This window comes from Rhinopithecus roxellana, chromosome 17 (genome assembly GCF_007565055.1).
Source record: "Rhinopithecus roxellana isolate Shanxi Qingling chromosome 17, ASM756505v1, whole genome shotgun sequence".
In the NCBI taxonomy this organism is placed as follows: Eukaryota; Metazoa; Chordata; class Mammalia; order Primates; family Cercopithecidae; genus Rhinopithecus; species Rhinopithecus roxellana.
In genome coordinates, this window is record NC_044565.1 from 46,839,509 (window position 1) to 46,859,819 (window position 20,311).

General features: G+C 61.3%; 1 protein-coding gene across 5 annotated transcripts; it reads right to left on the bottom strand.

Moving 5' to 3' along the window:
- Nucleotides 1-336: 336 nt before the first annotated feature.
- TONSL (tonsoku like, DNA repair protein) lies at nt 337-15,808 on the bottom strand. 5 transcript variants are annotated; one of them, XM_010375214.2, is made up of 26 exons: nt 15,737-15,808; nt 15,527-15,622; nt 15,221-15,363; nt 14,473-14,653; nt 14,025-14,154; nt 13,585-13,756; nt 13,381-13,495; nt 12,190-12,335; nt 11,947-12,099; nt 11,580-11,705; nt 11,227-11,419; nt 9,887-9,969; nt 9,705-9,794; nt 8,376-8,448; nt 8,105-8,268; nt 7,906-8,029; nt 7,006-7,766; nt 6,822-6,898; nt 6,362-6,515; nt 6,216-6,294; nt 5,385-5,686; nt 4,995-5,166; nt 3,816-3,991; nt 2,360-2,433; nt 1,699-1,832; nt 393-646 (listed from the first exon to the last, which is right to left on the bottom strand). In XM_010375214.2, exons 1-26 carry the CDS (start codon nt 15,759-15,761, stop codon nt 453-455), a joined length of 4,137 nt encoding a protein of 1,378 aa, XP_010373516.1. In that variant the 5' UTR covers nt 15,762-15,808; the 3' UTR covers nt 393-452. The 5 variants fall into 5 exon arrangements, 4 of the variants coding, with proteins under 4 accessions (XP_030777202.1, XP_010373516.1, XP_030777200.1 ...); XM_030921340.1 differs by having other exon boundaries at nt 14,025-14,653; XM_030921341.1 differs by lacking the exon at nt 15,737-15,808 and having other exon boundaries at nt 14,025-14,653; nt 15,221-15,427.
- Nucleotides 15,809-20,311: the final 4,503 nt, after the last annotated feature.

Consider the following 20,311-nt stretch of genomic DNA (forward strand, 5'->3'; position numbering starts at 1 on the left):
AACCGGCGCAGCAGACGCGAAGCCGCGTCTTACGCCGCCCACCCGCCTGCCAGGCAGCCACGGGGAGGGAGGCAGCAGCTTCATTTTTTTAATTAATTAATTAATTAATTAATTAATTAAGACGGTCTCGCTCTGTCGCCCAGGCTGGAGTGCAGTGGCGCAGTCTCCACTCACTGCAAGCTCCGCCTCCCGGGTTTACGCCATTCTCCTGCCTCAGCCTCCCAAGTAGCTGGGACTACAGGCGCCCGCCACCTCACCTGGCTAATTTTTTGTATTTTTAGTAGAAACCGGGTTTCACCGTGTTAGCCACGATGGTCTCGATTTCCTGATCTCGTGATCCGCCCGCCTCGGCCTCCCAAAGTAGCTGGGATTACAGGCGTGAACCATCGCGTCCGGCCAGCAGCTTCGTTTATTAGGGGCTTCGGTGAGGGTGGGGAAAGGCGGCGCCGGGGTCAGAGGCGCCGGAAGAAGAGCTTGGAGCCGTGGTCCAGCGTGCACTCTCCGGGGCACGGCCGACTAGGCCGCAGCTGGCGCAGGGCGTCCCGGTCCTCGGCGCAGAGGCGTCTGCTGCACAGCTGCAGTTCCCGGAGCTGCGCGGCGATCTTGTCCCACAAGTCCAGGCCCAGGGGACCCTGGATGGCGCAGCCTGCGGAGGGAACAGGGCAGGCCTCAGCGCTTGTGGGGGCCGGCGGCGTCCCGGTGCCCGCGGCAGGCTAGAGGGAACAAACTCGCTTTCCCTGAGGGACCCAGGGCTGTAGTGAGGGGCAGAGGGCAGAGCCCAGGAGAGGCCCCATGACACTCCAGGAAGGAGTGGGCTCCCCTGCACAGCCAGCGTTCAGGCAGGAGGAAGGGGGGCTCCCTTCTATACCTCTGACGGTGCCCGATCTCAAAGTCCATGCCTACACGTCAGTCTCCACCCATAAGGACATAATGGGGCTGCTTGCAAATCTGTACATGGTGGGCCTGAGTGGCTCGAGGACACTTAGCTCACGAATTCAGGGAGCTGGGTGGAAAGGTACAGATGCCAGAAGTGGGGGGAGGGGATCTCCCACCAGCACTCGGGTGCCTTCCTGGAAAAGGCGGTCTGGCCCTGGGGGGTGAAGACAGGGCGCAGGAAGACAGCAGAGCTCCCCCTTGTGCTCTTACATTCACTTACAGCCCTCATCCCCTGGAGGGCACAGCCTGCCCTGGCCCCAGCTGGGAAGCCAGGTCATCCAAGCCTCTCCTGGGATTGTCTTCCAGACAGCTCAGGTTGGGGACTGCCCTGATGTGGCTCAAGAGAAAACAAGCTAAATGAGACCACAGCCTGGGCAGGTTTGTCAGAGGAGCCCCTGCCAGGAAGTGGGAGGGTCCCTTGGCAGCTTTCAACACCCTGACCTTGGGCTCCCTCTTCCTGCCAGGGACAATGGGAAAGTCCCCGTGGAAGGGGGTCTTGCCTGCCATAGTCTACTCTGAAGGTTGGGTTGGAGAGACCAGAGGCAGGGACCCACCTCGCCCCCCACCCTATGGTTTTAGGAGCTGGGATCATGCCCCCTTTCTGTCACTGTCTCTCTGCCCCCTGCTGCCCCAGCCTCATGGAGCCCAGCCTTGCTGCCTGGCTGGTAGCAGTGACAGCCCCTTAGGAGGAGGCCCCCGGGTCTCAGGCAGGTCCCTGAAAAGGCCAAACATGGCAGGCATGGCCACCATACCAGCCCTCACCTGACAAGCCAAGGAAGCTAAGGCCTTGGGGCCGCTTTTGGAGGGTAGACAGGAGCTCTTCCAGGCTGACACAGCTGATCTCAGGGTTTGCAGACAGATCCAACGAGATGAGTGAGGGGCACAGAGAGAGACATCTGAGATAACGTGGGAAGAAGTGCAAAGGTTGGCTTCCAGAGGCCAGTGCCCCAACACTAGGAAAGCTGCCCTGACAAATGCCCAGCTCAGGGAGCCTCGGGCCAGGCCCAGGGGCAGGTGCCCCTCTAGGGCTGGGGGTCCTTCCCAGGGGTCAGGGCCACAGTGGCCAGCTCTGGGTGTGCCTGGCCCAGCTTGGGCTCCTCTCAACACTCCTCAGAGAGCTGACTGAGGCTCCAGGTAGTAAGAGCAGTGGCCCTCATGTGGGCCGATGCACAGCAGTGACAAGGACACGCCCAGAGGGGCGCTCTCAAGAGCCACAGGCCCATGCTAAGAAAGAAGCCCTAGGGTAGTCTGCCTTCCAGGACAGCCTGAGAGGCTGGTGGAAACCGAAGGAGCCATGTCTCCGGATGCGCTGGGGAGGCGGAGCTGGTACCATTTCTGTGGCCCTTCTGTAGCCCAGCTCCCTGGGGTCCGGAGCCATGTGATCAGACCCCCAGGCCAGCAGGCAGCAGGGCAAGGGCGTTACCTGCACAGGTCTCTAACAGCCTTGTCCCCCAGGTGGTTTGCAGACAGGGTCAGGTGGGCTAGAGCACAGCCTTCCTGGACATGAGCAGAGCCCCGAGGGGGCCAAACCGAGTGGCGCACCTGCCCTCCCTGCTTCCAGCAGATGCACCCACACCCAGGGGCCCAGAAGGGAGCAGAGTCCCCCATCAATTTGGAGATCGGAAGGAAACACCTCTCCTGATGTGGGTCACACTCTGCACGTGGTGGTGTAAAATAGGGTCCCAGTTGTGCCTGGAAGACCCCCCAGGAGAGAGCATCAGAGGCCCCTAGTGTGCCCCTTGGGACCTGCCTGTGGGTGGGCAAGGCCACTCTGGGTCCCAGGTCCTATCTGGTGGGCAGGAATTCATAGCCTGAGACAAGCAGCTGTACAAAAGCATTCCCCCAGCTGTTTTTTTTTTTTTTTTTTTTTTTTTTTTTGAGACAGAGTCTTGCTCTGTCGCCCAGGCTGGAGTGCAGTGGCCAGATCTCAGCTCACTGCAAGCTCCACCTCCTGGGTTCACGCCATTCTCCTGCCTCAGCCTCCCGAGTAGCTGGGACTACAGGCGCCCGCCACCTCGCCCGGCCATTTTTGTATTTTTTAGTAGAGACGGGGTTTCACTGTGTTAGCCGGATGGTCTTGGCCTCCCAAAGTGCTGGGATTACAGGCTTGAGTCACTGTGCCCAGCCTTGTTTGTTTTTTTGAGACGGAGTCTCACTCTGTTGCCCAGGCTGGAGTGCTGTGGCGCGATCTCTGCTCGCTGCAAGCTCCGCCTCCCGGGTTCACACCATTCTCCCGCCTGTCTCCCGAGTAGCTGGGACTACAGGCGCCGCCACCACGCCCGGCTAGTTTTTTGTATTTCTTACTAGAGATGGGGCTTCACCCTGTTAGCCAGGCTGGTCTCAATCTCCTGACCTTGTGATCCACCTGCCTTGGCCTCCCAAAGTGCTGGGATTACAGGCATGAGTCAGTGTGCCCGGCCTACTTTTTTTTTTTTTTTTTGAGACGGAGTCTCGCTCTGTCGCCCAGGCTCGAGTGCAATGGTGCGATCTCGACTCACTGCAATCTCTGCCTCCCAAGTTCAAGCAATTCTCTGCCTCAGCCTCCCGAGTAGCTGGGATTACAAGCACCCACCATCATGCCCGGCTAATTTTTTTATTTTTAGTAGAGATGAGGTTCCACCATGTTGGCCAGGCTGCTTTTGAACTCCTGACCGTGTGATCCACCCGCCTCGGACTCCTAAAGTGCTGGGATTACAGGCATGAGCCACCGCGACTGGCCCCCCCAGCTGTTTTTTCTAAACCTCCCAACCTCTAACCCTCTCTGTAGAGCCCTTCAGTGAGTTCAGCTGGACTCTGGGGAGAGGTGAGCTCCTCCCAGCTCCCCTGGGACCTTTGGCCTCTGAGGCTCAGTATTTTCTGGGTCCTTCCCCACCTCGTACCTTGGCCAGGTATTGGACTACGGGCTCCATGAGGCCTGAGTCACCCTTGCCGGCTGCCACGGAGCTGAGCTCTAGGTGCAGGAGGGTGCGGGCAGGCAGGCTCTGCAGGGTCCTGGCCAGGGAAGGGGCTCCCAGGGCATTGTAGGACAGGGACAGGGTCTTCAGGTGCTCAGCGTCTGCACCAGGGCCAGAATCTGTCAGCTCCACGTGGCCACACCCCTGTAGCCACCCCAAGTTCTGGGCCCAGAACCCTCAGGACCCCTTTGGGGAAACCACCACACAGTGCTCGTGGGGTGGGGTGGTAAGTGCAGAGGCAAAGGCTCTCGCCCACGTTCTCCCAGCTGGGAGGGTGGGGTCAGACGTCCAAGCTCGGCTGCCCCCCCAGTTCTGGACACCTTGCCCTCTCCCACCCTACAACCACATGGTCCTGGGCCACATGCCTCTGCACAGTGGGGTGTCAGGGGAGTGCACTGACCACTGCTGCCCCCCTTACACTCCCCCACCCCTGGATGATACCCAATTCCCAGCCTCTTGGCACTGGGACCCGTCTCTGCCGCCTGGGTGGGCTCACAGTGGAACTGCCTCAGGCGAACAGCACTCAGCTGGTGAGCACGGGTCGGGGACCACCGGACATTGAGCTGCCTGGACTCTGCTCACGGTGTTCCCTGGGAGGGTCAGCCTGGCTGGGTGGGCACCAGATGCCCCTTGGAGGCAGACCCTGTACCCACACATCCATCTATTGCTCCCAGGTGCCAGGCCCTCCTGGAGAGCCAGGTCTGGCATCCCAGGCCCCTAGACATTGTTTGGTTTTTTTGAGACGGAATCTTACTTTGTCGCCTAGGCTGGAGTGCAGTGGCATGACCGCTGCACTCCATGTTGGTCAGGCTGGTCTTGAAATCCCAACCTCAGGTGATTTGCCCGCCTTGGCCTTCCAAAGTGCTGGGATTACAGGTGTGAGCCACCGCACCCAGCCTTGACTTTTTTTCTTAAGGGATGGGGTCTATGTTGGCCAGGCTGTCCTGGAAATCGTGGCTCCAGCGATACTCCGGCCTCAGCCTCCCAAGTAGCTGGGACCACAGGTGTTGCCCCTGTGCCCAGCCCAGGCCCCCTCTGAAGGTCCTCGAAACCCTCAACGCCCCGGGGCTAGGGAGTGGACAGGGAGTGCCTGGTCAAGCTCACCTTGGAAAGCACTACCCAGTGCTGTCTGGTGGCTCGGGAAGAAGTTGGGGCCAAAGCCACAGGCCTGTAGACGCAGGGTGCTGAGTAAGGGGCAGGTGCGCAGGAGGGAGGCCAGGGCCTGGCCACAGCCGTCCCCCAGGGGGTTCATGCTTAAGTCCAGCTCCTCCAAACTCTGTGGAAGACACAGGCTGGCAGTGAGCCCCCAGCAGTCCCACGGACAGGGTCCCCCTTGGGGCTTGGCTTGGCTGTCTCTTTCCCACCTTGCCTGGCCTAGCCTATCACAGCTGGGCACTGGTTGGCTCTCCTAACTACCCCAGACCAACCAGGGACCTGCAGAATGGGAACCCTGACACCCCGCTGTTGAGGGTCCACTGCTCCCTGTGCCTCTACCTGCAAGGTGGCTTGGCCTGGGAGCCCCATGGCAAGCTGGCGCAGGCCTTCGGGACCCAGGTGATTGGAGGAGAGGTCGAGGAGGGCCAGGCTGGGCATAGTGCCCAGGGCAGCCACCAGCTCAGCCACACACTTGTCCCCCAGCCGGTTCCCTGCCAGGCGCAGCTCCCGGAGTGCTGTGTGCAGCTTGAGGGCCCGCAGCAGGGGTGTAAGCTGGGCCTGGTGCAGGGCCAGGGAGCAGGCGCTGAATGAGAGGCCCAAGCCCTGGAGCTCCACGGCTTGCAGCACCTGTTGGTGCTCCCCTGTGGGGAGGGATGTGGTGTCACCAGGGCAAAGCCGGCCCTTTCTGTCCTCTGAATCCCAGACAAACCAGGCAGCCCCTTTTCAACAGCCCCAGGGGTCACCCACTGGACATGCTGCAGCGCCTACTCGCACATGCCTGTGGGTCTAGCACTGTGAGGCCATGGGGGCCGACATGGGTCTGTAGCACCCTAAGTTCCACCAGTCACCGCCAGATTCCACGCCCCCTGGGACAAGCTTTCTGGGAAGCTTCCCCAGCAGCTCCCAGCCCACGCAAGGCTCTCCTCCTTGGGCTTGACTTTCCAGGCTTTTGGCTGCTTTTTGCCATCTCACCATCAGCAGCTCATGGGGGCTGAGGGCTGTCCTCTCCCTGCCATCCATACTTCCAAGCACAGGACACAGCACCCACCAGGCTGGAGGAGGTGCACCCCAAAACACCGGAGGTCCAGGAACGAACTGGGCTGGTGGAGCCTGCGTGCCCAATCCCCTTGCACAGCCTCCCCCAGAAACTGCAGCTCTCCTGGCTCTCACCTTGCCCCAGGCTCTGGCAGGCCCTGCGGTAACGGTCAGTCAACGGGGGCATGTCCCATGAAGTCACCTCAGCCAACACCTGGAAGGCACTGTTATGAGCCGCCTGGGGGCTCCCGGTCCCTACGGCCCTGGCTCCCGCGGCTCACCTCATCATTGCTCTGCAGCACATCGGGGATGGGGTCCTGTGGGGCCAGCAGGGCCCCCTCTTTCCGTAGGGTGAGCCTGGGCAGCAGCCCACAGGTCTGGTAGTAGCGCTGGGCTGCCTGCTCAGCCAGCCAGGCCACAGAGTGGGTCTCACTGCTGCAGGGACAGAGGCGCTGCTGCTGCTGCCGCTTGCACACAGCTGGGGTGAAGCCCCAGGAACCCGCCATCCCTGCCCAGGGCCAAAAGCCCCCTCAGCTGCTTCTCCCACTCCTAGGTAGCCGGCCCCTCCTCTCCCTGCAGCCCAGCACACCACCCACCCCTCTGCCACTCCTGGGAGCCACAGGGTCCTCCAGGAACACACCAGGGAGTCCTCGTCAGACTCCCCACCCTGACGTGCAAACATGAGCACCCTGGCATGGAGCTGCACAGGTGGGCTGCAGGGTAGGGCAGGCGATGTCTCACCTGTGTGGGACAGGGATAAGGAAAAGATGATCCTGAACTTGAACTCGAACCCGGATGGGAGGTGGCATGGCCAGACCCTGGCAGGTGAAGGCAGCAGGGCTGAGTCAGGAGCCACAGTGGGCTCCACCCCACACCTGCCTCCCCCAAGTAGGGAGAGGGCTCTGCTCCAGGTCTGCACACCCACCAAGGGCTGGCCTGCCGCAGAGCTGTCCCCACTGGGCTCTGAGATCCTGGCGGTGCTGGGGCTTCCTGGGGCTTCTGAAGCCAGGCTGCTGGGCCCTGCTTTGACTGGTGCACTGCAACTCTGCACGCAGGTCAGGCGGACCTGCTTGGCTCGGGCACGGGGCCTGCTCTCCTCACTGTCCGACCCGGAGGTACTACTAGGCCTGCGGCTGTCCCCAGTGCCCTGGGGGCGGGGCCGGCGGCTGCGGGTCAGGGGCGTGTCCAGCTCCAGCCAGTCTCCAGCCTGGCACTCCTCCTCCGGGATGAGCGCTGCCTGGGGGGCAAGGGCTTTGCTCTGGCCCCGCGGTGGGCGAGGCCCCAGCCGGCTTTGAGCACTGCCCACACCCCGGATGGCTGCCTGGTAGGCTGCCCGGCTGGTGCTGGCTGAGGCTGCTTCATTGTTGCTGGCAGGGCCAGGCGTCCGGGCTGCCACCTGTTGTGCTGTGGCCAAGCACCGAGGCCTCTTCTGGGACAGCCGTGGGGGGCCTGCGCTGTCCTCACCTTCCGAGCTGCTGCTGCTGGCTGGCCCATGCCTGCTCCTCCGAGGCCTGGCCACGGCTGGTGCTGCCTGCCCTGGGGAGACCCTGGCATGGGCCTGAGAGGCCTCTGGGGGTCTAGTGCTATTAGAGGGGGGTTCTGGGTAGGGGCTCAAAGGAGGAGAGGTCTCAGGGTCAAACAGAAGGCTACTTGGGAGGGTGAGGGAGGCCTGGGAGCTGTGGGGATCTGTGGAAGAGAGAATCCGTGTTGAGGCAGGGGCCCGGCACCTCCCATTCCACCTGTGAAGGAGCATCTCCCGAAATCAGGGCCCGGGGACTCTCAGGGTAGGCGCAGCAACCCCAGGGACATGGGAGGCCCTGCTTGCCTTGGCCCGAGGCGGCTGCCTGGAGCAGCATTTCCATGGCCCTGGCCTTCTGCCGCGTCTCCAGGTCCAGGTCCCTGCGGTACAGCTTCACCCACTGCTGCAGCGTCTCCAGCGGGCTGAGGCCCTGTGTGGCATCAGTTGAACAGGGGCACAGCAGCCCCCATACCCACGCCTTTGCCCTCTGCCCCACCAGGCTCACCTTTCGAGTGCGGAGGGTGACGGACGCCCCCCGTTCAAGCAGCAGCTCAGCCACCTCAAAGTGGCCACAGTTGAGGGCATCATGCAGGGGGGTGATGCCTTCGCAGCCCTGGCCACCGGGGTCGTCCACTGCGGCCCCGTGATCCAGCAGGAAGCGGACAATTTCTGCAGAGCGGGAAACGTGAGCCCAGTTCCCGTATGCCCCCCAAGGACTGACTCTTTGCCCCACGTGTCCACTGAGGTGCGCCAGGCTCCTTCTGTCCCTTGCTCACCTAGATGCCCGTAGTTGCAGGCCTCGTGCAGAGGCGTCCAGCCACAGTAGTCCCGAGGGTTCAGGGGGTGGCCCTGTGACCAAGGACAGGAAGGAGCCTGGCCCTGTGTGCCTCACAGCTTGGCCCCAGTCCCATGAGCTCTGCAGCCTGAGCTGGGCCCAGGGCCTCAGTCTTAGAGCCCAGAGCAAGTCCCGTGGCCCTGCCCTCTCCTCCTCTGGCCCAGGTGTCACCAGTGAAGGACATGCTTCCCCCTGAGACAGGTGGACCAGCCACAGCATATCCTCCAGCCTCTGTGCCTGCCCGGTCCCCCTGTGGGCAGACAGTGCACCCAAATTGCAGGGGCATGAGGCAGGTGGGGTGGGAAGGTGCCCAGGTTTCAGCCCATGGGCTAGCCCCCATCCTGGCCAGGCTGACCAACTTATCTGCAACACAGATGCGTACCACACAGCGGGCACCCCATTTTTTTTTTTTTTGAGAGGGAGTCTCACTCTGTTACCCAGGCTGGAGTGCAATGGTGCGGTCTTGGCTCACTGCAACCTCCTGGGTTCAAGCAATTCCCCCACCTCACCCTCCCGAGTAGCTGGGACTACAGGCGTGCATCACTACACTCAGCTAATTTCTGTATTTTTAGTATAGACAGGGTTTCACTATGTTGGCCAGGCTGGTCTCGAGCTCCTGACCTCGTGATCTGCTTACCTCAGCCTCCCAAAGTGCTGGGATTACAGGCATGAACCACTGCGCTCGGCCTGGGCACCGCATTTTTTTGTGCTTTTTTTTTTTTTGAGATGGAGTCTCATTCTGTCACCTAGGCTGGAGTGCAGTGGCACAATCTCATCTCACTGCAACCTCCACCTCCTAGGTTCGAGCGATTCTCCTGCCTCAGCCTCCCAAGTAGCTGGGACTATAGGCACACGCCACCACATCCAGCTAATTTTAAAATTTCTTGTAGAGACAAGGTCTTGCCAGGTTGCCCAGGCTGGTCTCGAACTCCTGGGCTCATGTGATCTGCCTGCCTTGCCATCCCAAAGTGCTGGGATTACAGGCATAAGCCACTCTGCTCAGGCTCTGCTTTTTAAATTTTTTTGAAACAGGGTCTCACTCTGTTGCCCAGGCTGGAGTGCAGTGGCATAATCACGACTCACTGCAGCCTCAACCTGCCAGGATCAAGTGATCCTCCTGCCTCTAGGACCACAGGCAAGTGCCACCATACTAAGAAGCCCCATTTTGAAGATGAAGAAGTTGAGAGTCAGAGAGATTTAGGGAATCTGGCACAAACCCACAGCTCCTCCATGCTGGGCAGCCTGTCCTGTGTCCCAGAGCAGGGCCCACCTGCCTCACGAGGTCCTGGACGCGGCGCAGCTGGCCCTCGATGCAGGCTCGGTGCAGCAGGGTCTCCCCCATGTCGTTCCGCCGGTTCCACTGTGGGCATAGCCAAGCCAGCATAGGGCAGGGGTGTGAGGAGCTGGCAGGGCTGCTGAGCAGGGCGGGTGGGGATAGGGTGCCGTCCTCACCTTGCTCCCCTTCCGCCGGCCCAGGCGGCCCTGCAGCTCCTCGTCCTCCTCCAGCTGCGGGGTCAGGCCATCGGCGTCGTCCTCTGGAACAGAGCCAAGTCCACCCCAGGTGAGAAGCCCTCACCCCGCTACAAGCTCCCCAAACTCCCAGGTACAAAGGAGCCAGAGATGGGAGGGCTGAGCTCTGAGGCTGCTGGGCTCTGGGGGCTCCTCAGCAATGGTCCCAGCGCTGCCTCCACATCTACCTGACCCTGCTGGGATCCTGCTCCTGCCCGCCATCCCTCTTCCCACTCGAGACACACCCCTGAGCTTTCTGCCCCAACCCACACCTGGCCCTCCCTCAGAAGAAGGCCTGCCCGAGGCCCATCCATCTGTGCCAGCCGCTCATCCCCACACCCAGACTGGCTTGTGGGCCGGTCTTCCTCCACCCCAGGCCTTCTCCACCCCTGTCTCCTAAGCTGTGTCGTCAGGCCAGGTCAGCCCTAGAGCCTGGGTGTCCTGCACCTTGCAGCCTCCACCCTGCCTAGGTGGCAGACACACCTGCCTCTGTCCCTGCTCTGGGTGACCCCTCGTCACCATGCCCTTCACACTCTGCCAGCTTCCCCCGGGTCTTTCCCCAGCTCCTCACTGTGCCCACCAGCTGAGCGGCATTCCCCACAGTTCTAGATCCTGATCCACCTCCCCGCAGCAACCAATCTGGTGAGGCCCCAACTTCCCACAGCTGCCTGGCCACTCGGGGTTCTAACCACCCCCTTGAGTTCAGAGCTGAAGTCACGGCCTTCCCTGAAACATCCCCCAACAGGCCTCACGGACAGGCTCCTGCCACCCACCACTCAGTCAGAAATCAGCCCCCCAGCTACCCGCTGAGCCCGCTCTCAGCCTTCTCGCCCTGCACCATGGCCAAGGTGGCTTCAGTCCAAGCCCCGCTCCAGCCAGTCCCTCAGGCCTGCCCTCCATGCAGCTGATGTCGCCGGCCTCTGAAGGAAACCCAAGCCTGCTCTGGAGGGTTTCAGGAAGGTGCTCAGCCCTCAGAGTCACCCGGGGTTCTTCAAAGTGCACAGTCTCACCCCTGGCCCCAGATGGCACGTGAGTCTCTAATGGGACCATGTCCCCAGCTGACGCTCACACGGCTCCCAACCACTGTCTCCTCCAGGAGGCGAAGGCCTGCCCCAGGCTCCCTGCAGGTCACCACCTCCTCTGTCCAGTTCCGGGAAAGCATCGGCCGTCCTGCCTTGTTCCCGCCACAAGCCCTGAGCAGGCTCCATGGCAGCACAGCACACCCCTCTCCAGCCCGGCCCAGAGCAGGCCCAGGGAAAATGCCAGGTGCTGCCCGCCCTCACCGCTCTCTGAGAGCTCCACCTCGCTGGCCTCCAGGGCTTTGCACTCCGCTGTGGCTGCCGCCTCCTCCTCCTCCTCCTCCTCCTCATCTTCATCTTCATCTACACTGAGTTCCTGTAATCTGGTTTTGGTGCCAGGGGCCTCCTGGGGCTGCAGCCTCAGCTGCACGGTATGGAGGTGCTGCAAGACCTGCCTCTGAGGAGCAGAGGGATGCTTGGCTCAGGACTGGGGGTGTGGCAAGCAGAGCTGGGGGCTGTGGATGCCGAGGAAGCTGGGATATGGGACAAGGAGCAGGCAGGCTGCAACGACGCTGGGCTTCTTGGGGAGCCAGTGTGGGTGGGACGGGCTCTTGTACCTGCAGCTGGGGCCGCTGGGCCTGCTGGGCACAGCTGAGCGCCTTCTGGAAGCACGGGGCCAGCAGTTCGTAGGCATCGCCAGCCTCCTCACGGGACAGTGCGATGTTCAGCCAGGTCTTGGCCTCCTGGAGCAGGAGGAAGGACGGGGTCGGGGGCTGCCGCTCTCCATGTCCAACAGGCCCCAGTCAAGCGTCCCTGGCTGCCCACACGGAATGGGAGCCCGGCCTCCCAGCTGCCGAGGGTGGACGGTCCTAGGAAGGAGCTGCCTGTCCAGTAAGGACATCTGTCCATGGCCACCCTGAGAACGGCAGTCCTGAAGCAGAGACATGGGTGAACCTGCATTCGGGCGGGGAGCCAGGGTTTCACCTCCAGCATGTTGCCGCTGCGCAGCCTCAGCTCCTCCTCATAGTGGCGCACAGCACCACGGTGGTCCTTCATGTCTCCCAGTGTGGCGGCCAGGGACACGTGGATGATGGCCCGCTCGGCACCTGGTCTGTCCAGCAGCTCAGCGAAACGTAGCTAGGGGCAGTGCCAGTGAGGCTGGGGGCTGCCACCCTGGCCAGGCCTCGCCAACCTCACTGGCCCTCCCACCCAGCCGGGGCCACATACCTGCTTCTGGTAAGCCTCAGCTGCCCTGGGAAAGTCTCCTGCCTTGGAGAAGAGGTCCCCTAGCTGCTCACAGATGGCCATGGCGCCCTGAGGGTCACTTCCCTCGGCCTCTTCCAGCTGTTGCTGCAGTCGGACCACTGCCAGCACTGCCAGGAAGAGGTTCATGCAGGGGGGCAACACAGGAGGCCCTGACCCCAGCTCTACCACCTGGCCACTCGGGGTTCTAACGACCCCTTTGAGTTCAGAGCTGAAGTCACAGCCTTCCCTGGAACATCCCCCAACAGGCCTCACGGACAGGCTCCTCGGCCTCTTCCACCTATTGCTGCTGAGCCCTGTGGTGGCCTCCCTACCCTCTCCCTCTGCCTGCCTGTTTATGTGGGGGTTAACAGGAGGGTCTATCTTGGGGAGTGGTCTCAAGGGTCACAAGAACTAACACACTTAAAAACTCGGGGCCAGGCACAGTGGCTCACGCCTGTAATCCTAGGACTTTGGGAGGCTGAGGCAGGCAGATCATGAGGTCAGGAAAGCAAGACCATCCTGGCTAACACAGTGAAACCCCGTCTCTACTAAAAATACAAAAAAATTAGCCGGGCGTGGTGGCGGGCACCTGTAGTCCCAGCTACTCAGGAGGCTGAGGCAGGAAAATGGCGTGAACCTGGAAGGCGGAGCTTGCAGTGAGCCGAGATGGCGCCACTGCACTCCAGTCTGGGCGACAGAGCAAGACTTCATCTCATAAATACAAAAAAAAAAAAAAAAAAAAAAAAAAAATCGGATGGTGCCTGGCTCATAGCAAGGGCTGACTGCTGCCAACCTCCAGTGGTGGTCTCGGCCATCAGCACTCCTGGACCACATGCGTGCTACCTGCTGTTCCACCCGGGAGGCTCGGGGAGCAACTACTGTCTCCAGTTTGCCAGTGAAGATGGTGGCCGCAAAATAAAAGCCCAGCTGGTCTCCTGGCCGCCCTTTCAGTGCCCCTGACACACTGTGTTGAGCTCAGAGAAAAACGGGGGTCTTCTCCTGTCAGGAACTAGGGTACCTGTCCCTCTTGCTGAAGCTGCTGCCTCCAAGGACAAGTGCTCATGCCTCCTCTGTGAGGGAGGGAGCTCTGTACACACCTGGCAGGACTCCACGCTCCCCCAGGCTCACCCCTGCACACACCTCCCGGGGCCCCACTGTGGCCCCCAGGCTCACCGTGCTGGAGGTTCTGACACACAGCTGCTCTCTGCACAGGCTTCTGGGAGCCCAGCCTGTAGGCCTTCTTCAGGGCTCGCTTGGCAGCCAAAAAGTCTCCCAGATCTTGGAGGACCTGGAGAGCAAAAGACAGCAAGGTTTTTGCAAAATACCCAAGGCCCAAGTCTCCAGGAGCCTGAGCTCAGAGCCACACACAGCAGGTACCTGTGCGATGGCTACGCAGCACTCGCTCTCCATGAACCGCTTCCTCATGGTGTGCGCACACTCCCGGGCACCCTCCAAGCAGCGCATAGCCTGGGAGTGCTGGCCTGCGCGCCAGTGGACGGTGCCCAGGTTGTAGCGGGCGCGGAATAGGTCCTCGTAAAGGTGGTTCTGCCTGCAGAGGGGTGATGGCCACTGAGCACCCAGGAGCGTCCCACCGGTGATAGCTGCTGATGCCACACAGGCCCCAGCCCTGCCATGCTATGGTCTCAGGGCCCTAACCATGCCTGGCCTTCTCCCAGTGTGAGGCACAGGTGTGAGAGATGGGGGATGAGGCCCAGCCAAGCTGCTCTCTCAGGAGGACTCTGGGGGAAATACTCCCATGACTACTTCCTCCAGGAACAAGGGACTCCACTCTCTCCTGGGGTGGGGCAGGGCCTTACTCCGCAAGGAAGATGCTCTTCCTGAAGTAGTCATTGCACAGGGCTGTCTGCTGCAGGCTCTCAAAGGTAAGACCCAGGTTGAGGTAGAGGCGGGTCCTCATCTCATTCAGCTCTCCCTGAGCCAGCGTCCCTGGAAGATGCCCCCCACTCAGCCACTTCCTCCCCACATGCGGTTTCCAGCTTTGGGCCCCATTTGGGGCCTGTGCAGTGCCTCTCCTACCCTCTCCCTCTTCCCTATGTTGGGGCAAAGGTCCTGCTACAGACAGAGCACAGAGTGGATAAAGAGCTGAGGATCTCCAGGGGAAAGGTTGCGGAGGGCATGTACCCCTCACACAAGAGCCCTGCAAAGGGAGGGCCCCAGAAGACGGGATCGCCCAAGGAGGCTGCGGGGGTGTTGGGCCTTCGGCCTGCAGTTCAGGAGGCAGAAAACGAGGAGGGGCCTGCCCACCCTCCAGCTCATCCACAATAGCCAAGCTCTTCTCAAAGGCAGCCTGTGCCTGCAGCAAAGCATCCCTCGACTGGCAATGGTCATAGATGTCCAGGTGGGTGCGGCCGATGGTGGCCCAGGCCCTCTGCAGCTCCGTGTGGTTGTGCAGGGAATGTGCTAGCTCCAGGTAGTGGTGCTGGTGCTGAGTATGGAAGGAAGTCACTGCTGTGAGCTGACCCCGCCTCAAGCAAACCGGCACTGCCAGATACCCAGAGACCCTGTTCTTGCTAAGGAAAGACTCCTGCTCCCCCTAACCCCCAGAGAGCAGGCCAAGGTCAGCCACATGCCTCTCCTCTGCATGCCAAGGGCTCTGTGGCAACAGTGGCTTCACGCTGTGTGCAGCCAACGCTGTCACGTGGGGAGGGGCGGCTGGGGGTTGGTGGGGTGGGGGTTTGCAGTCCTGCCTCCAGCAGCCAGGGTCAGGGAGAGCTTTCGGGCTGGGGCCTGACCACCCCCAACACAAACATAGCTAAAATAACATTCATTAATGGTTTCTAGTGCCAGGAAACCTACTCCTGCCCCAGTCCCAGGAAAGGCTGTGGGGTCCCCACTGGAGGGCTGGCCTGGCGCGGTGAAGTTAAGGCTGCGTCAGGCCAGGTGTCCCTTCCAGCCCGAGGCTCCTGAAGGCGAAGACCGGGCCTCCCTCCTCAGAAAAGGGCTCCAAACAGAGGCCGACCAGGCTGGGCGAGGCCAGTGAGGGCGCCTGCACCTGCAAGGCAGTCGGGTAGTCCTCCATCTCGGCCAGGCGCTCTCCGATCTTGCGGTGGGCCACGGCACAGCCCAGGGGGTCGTCAGCGCTCTCCCGGAGCCGCAGCTCCTGCCAATGCTGCTCCAGGGCTTCGGCGTAGCGGCCTAGGCGGGGACACAGCACGGCCTGGCAGGCGTCGCGGGTGCGAGGGCGGACCTGGGGCGGCGTCTGCAGGAAGAGCCCGTCGACCCCCGGCCCCCGACCCCGGCCAGGGCCCCAGCCCCCAGCCCCCGGCCCTGCCTCCCGCTTCCTGGTCCCGGCGCTCACCATGGCCGGCCAGGAGCTCCCCCAGCTGGTGGCAAAGCGCTGCCTCCTCGCGCCGCTGCCCGGCCCTCTGCGCCTTGGCCTTCGCCTTGCTCAGCTCTGTGGGAGGAAGAGGAGGGCTGAGCCTCCGCGGCGGGGTTCGGGGCCGGTGCCGAGTCCCAAACCCTCCCTAGCCTCCGCGCCCCCGGCGCAAGGGACCCCCGAGGGACTCACGGCGAAGCTCGCGCTCTAGGCTCATGCTCCGGTCGCCGCGGGATCTGGACTTCCCGCGCTGCGCCGCGGCCCCGCCCCTCGCCGCCGACACGCAGGCCCCGCCCCTCGACGGCGGCGGTGGGCGCGGGGCATGCTGGGAAGTACGGTCCGCCCGCCCGCGACGTCCTCGAAGTTCTAGTGTGGGAGGAGCTGGCGGGGACGCGGCGACAACTGGGGCGTCGGACCCGAGGAGTTATCTTCCCGGACGCCGGGGTTGGCCCGTGCGTGGAGCCCTCTGCCCGGCCCGGGGAGTGCCTGATGGGGACCCCGTTCCTCCTCGCAGGAGGCGGGGACCCAGGAGGCCGGGGTCGCAGCGCGCCCTGGGTGGGGTCTTCTGGACTGCAGCCCGCGTGCCGCCCTCGCCTCTCAAGGTGGACGAGCTGTGCCGCCGCCCCAATTCCTCCTGAAATTCACACACACAGCCTGCTCACACGCTCAACTGTGAAAAACGCACGTAGGGTCCAGATAGAAGACTGACGATACATTCACGAGCATTTGGCTGTGGGGACGGAATAAGGTGCACTCCTCCTCCACAGAACGCAGTGGGTCACATGTGGGGACTCGGCCCCAAGGGATGTTCTGGTAGGGGAATGTGCTTTCCGTAGTGAACAAGTACTGTTTCAGCAACGTGTATGTTAGCTGCATTCTCGGAAGAGTCAGTGAACCTGTGCTTAAGCTGCAGAAGTAGCCCGGGCGCAGTGGCCCGCACTGTAATCCAAGCGCCTCGGGAGGTGCAGTCAGGAGGATCGCTTGAGCCTAGCAGTTGGAGACCAGCCTGGGCAACATAGTGAGACCCCCATCTTTTTGTGTGTGTGCGTGTGTGTGTGTGAATCTCGCTGTGTTGCCCAGGCTGGCGTGCAATGGTGTGATATCGGCTCACCACAACCTCCGCCTCCTGAGTTCAAGCGATTCTCCTGCCTCAGCCTTCCAAGTAGCTGGAACTACAGGCACGTGCCAGCATGCCCGGCTAATTTTTGCATTTTTAGTAGAAACGGGGTTTCACCATGCTGGCCAGGCTGGTTTCAAACTCCTGACCTCGTGATCTGCCTACCTCGGCCTCCCAAAGTGCTGGTATTACAGGCCTAAGCCAGCACGTCCAGCCCGATACCCCATTTTTATTTAAAAAAAAGAAACGGAGGGAAGGAGGAAAGGAAAGAAAGGAAGAGAGGGCTAGGCGCAGTGGCTCACGCCTGTAATTCTAACACTTCGGGAGGCCAAGGCGGGCAGATCACGAGGTCAGAAGATCGAGACCATGGTGACTAACACGGTGAAACCCCGTCTCTACTAAAAATACAAAAAATTAGTCGGCCGTATGGCGGGTGCCTGTAGTCCCAGCTACTCAGGAGGCTGAGGCAGGAGAATGGTGTGAACCTGGGAGGCGGAGCTTGCAGTGAGCCGAGATCGGGCCACTGCACTCCAGCCTGGGCGGCAGAGCGAGACTCCGTCTCAAAAGAAAAAAGGAAGAGAGAAAACGACTGCAAAATTATGTCTAGAGTTCTATGATATGGGGCACCCAGGCCTCTAAAATACCCTTGCTGTCCCCCATGACCTAGAGAACTAAATGCCTGCCATGCCTTGCTTGAGTCTCTGACTCCCAGCTACACAGCACACCCAGCACTGCACTCCGGTCCGGTGACTGGTTTTCCAGAGGCCCCAGAGGGGCTGGGTGCATAGAGTTCAACTGAGGAGCCTCAGAAAGAGTGGAAGATAGATGGGTTAATTTCCATCGTAATTACAGCAAGTCATTGGGCAAAACAGCCAGAGAGGTCTGTTGGGGAGAGAGTGGCATGACGCACTGACAGGTCCCTGGGTCCAGTAAAGGCTGCCACCGGGGCCTCCTGGCGTGGCCCCAGGACTGGGCAGATTTGGGCCTCAGTGCCTCCAAGGCTGCAGGGATGGGACTAGGCCAAGCCTGCACACCTGTGCAGGCCAAGGTGCAGGAGGCAGGAAATCCAGGCATGCCTGGGTGTGAGGACAGGTTGTGGAGGCCTGCACTGCCAACCCCTCGCCCATCCAAAGCATGGCTCTGAGCCAAGGCAACTACTTGGCGGGCAAGCTGGTGAGGTGTGCGAGGGGCACAGTGAGGCTTGAGGGAGGGAGTGGAGAGTGAGATTCAGAAGCAGAGGACTCAAGTGAACAACTGAAGACAGGGTGACTTGGATACCAGAGGGGCTCCCTGAGCTACCTGGACAACAATTAAGTATCCCCTCCAGCCCCAGGGTCCACAGGACAGCCCAGCTCCTGGAAGCCCAATTCCCCTTCAGAGACAATCCAGTTTCTCTTGTCGCCTAGGCTGGGGTACAATGGCGTGATCCGGGCTCACTGCAACCTCCTTCTCTCAGGTTCAAGTGATTCTCTTGCCTCAGCCTTTTGAGTAGCTGGGATTACAGATGCCCACCACTATGCCCAGCTAATTTTTGTTTTTGTTTTTTGAGATGGAGTCTCACTCTGTCACCCAGGCTGGAGTGCAATGGCAGGCCCTCAGCTCACTGCAACCTCTGCCCCCTGGGTTCAAGTGATTCTTCTTGCTTCAGCCTCCTGAATAGCTGGGATTACAGACACCCCTCACCACGCCCAGCTAATTTTTGTATTTTTAGTAGAGATGGGGTTTCACCATGTTGGTCAGGCTGGTCTCAAACTCCTGACCTCAGGTCATCCGCCTGCCTTGGCCTCCCAAAATGCTGGGATTATAGGCGTGACCCACTGTGCCTGGCCTATTTTTATTATGTTGGCAAATGTCTCACTCTGGGCAAATTGAGGGATGTGGTGCTCACCAGGGTGTGGGGGTGAGACAAGGGAGAGAGAAATGTGGGGCCCGGGTTAGGCTATGCCGCCCCACTTCTGCGGAGTCTGGACCCCCACGCCCCCATCCTCCGAGATGACAAAGGAGCAGGTCGGGATGCCAAGATGTCTCAGGGTCTTGAACACAAGCCGTGTGTGTGGCGGCCCCATCATGTGTGGCCCACATTGACAATGCCATGGGAAGCCTGTGTGCCAGTGCCCGGTGGCTGAGGACACACTGTGGTCCTCCCAGGTGCTTGGCTCCCCCAGGTCGTAAGGCTCAGCTGCTGCACGTCATGGTCACGGGGCAGATGCCCTGCTGAGGACACTGGGCCGCGTTTGCAGACTTGAGGCACCCACATCTTGAAGGGCCTTGTGTGGACACTGCCCTTACCCTCTCAGGCCAGCCCTCCTGTCCTGAACTCCCACAGGACTGGTTGCCCCAGGACTGTGCATGTGGGGCTGCAGGACCTCAACCAGCCCCAGGTCTCCTTTCTCCATGTGGCCCCCCAACCTGCAGAGATGTGCTGTCTCCAGGCCCCTGGCATCCCAGCCTGGATGAACCCATGAAGAACAAGCCTCCCACCTTCCCCACCCGAGAGACACGCTGGAGCCTGTCCCTCCATTGAGTCAGTCTTTCACACATGCACCCAAACAGGTGACAGGGCAAGCCTGCCCCACCCATGCCCCCCACACCATCACCTCGGACCCAGAAACACTACCCAAGAGGGCGTCGGGCTTCCAAAGACACGGAGATGCGGAGCCATAGCTCCCTCTGTGCCTGTGGGTGCAGCATGGCGGAGGGCAGCCCCAAATCACAGCCCTGGGGGTGCCCGAGTCAGAGGCAGCTGCTCCCGAGGATGTGCTGGGGGCTGGGTGGGGTCTTTCTTTGTGGACAACAGAAAACCAACCATGGGGCCTTCCCATGCCCTTGGTGGCCAGGCCACATCAGCTTTGTAGGATATAAGGCTCTGGCAGCGAGGCACTCCCAGCAGGCCACACGGCCTGGCCTGGGAGTAGAAACCCACGGGATTCTCAGAAAAAGCCCAGAAACTTGCAGCCTGTGAGGGGCAGTGCGGCAGCCCAGGAGGGAAGAGCTGGCTGGGAGGGTCATGCTGGGCTGTGCCATGGTCAGCCGCCCGGATGATGGCACTTGCATTCTGCCCCCCAGCTCCTTCTCTCCATTTCTCAGCCCTCGACCCGTGAGGAGGAAAGCACAGGACAATGCGGGCCAGGCCCCGGCAGCCAGGTGGGGCGGGTGGGGCTGCTGTGAGGCATGTGAATGCACTTGACTGGAGCAGAGAAAACCAGTTCTTTGGTACTGAAGCAACAAAAAGCTGTCAGGGAAGAGCCACATCTCCTAAGCAAACGTGGGGGAAGCAAGCTGTACCCTTCCCAGTAGCCCTGAGAGTCCCAGGGGAAGAAAGGACCAGGGCTCACTCCTCCAGACAGGGTTCCTTCCCACCATGTTAAGCTAGCCCTGCTCAGCCACCACAGGGCGTATCAGGGGGCAGCCACGGTGAGGATGGGAAGGGCCCACCTCCTCAAGGTGAGAAGCTTTCCAACCTCTGACCTCTGAAGCGAGCCCTGAATGCAGGGCCAGCATCAGGACCCCGAGAGCAGCATGGGGGACACCCCTCAGACTCTCACCCAGCCAGGCACCCAAGCACTGACCCAAGCTTTCCGCACAGCCTGGGGACGCTGGGCCCTCAAGGCTGAATCTACAGTAAATAGACTCTTTCTCACTAAAATTGT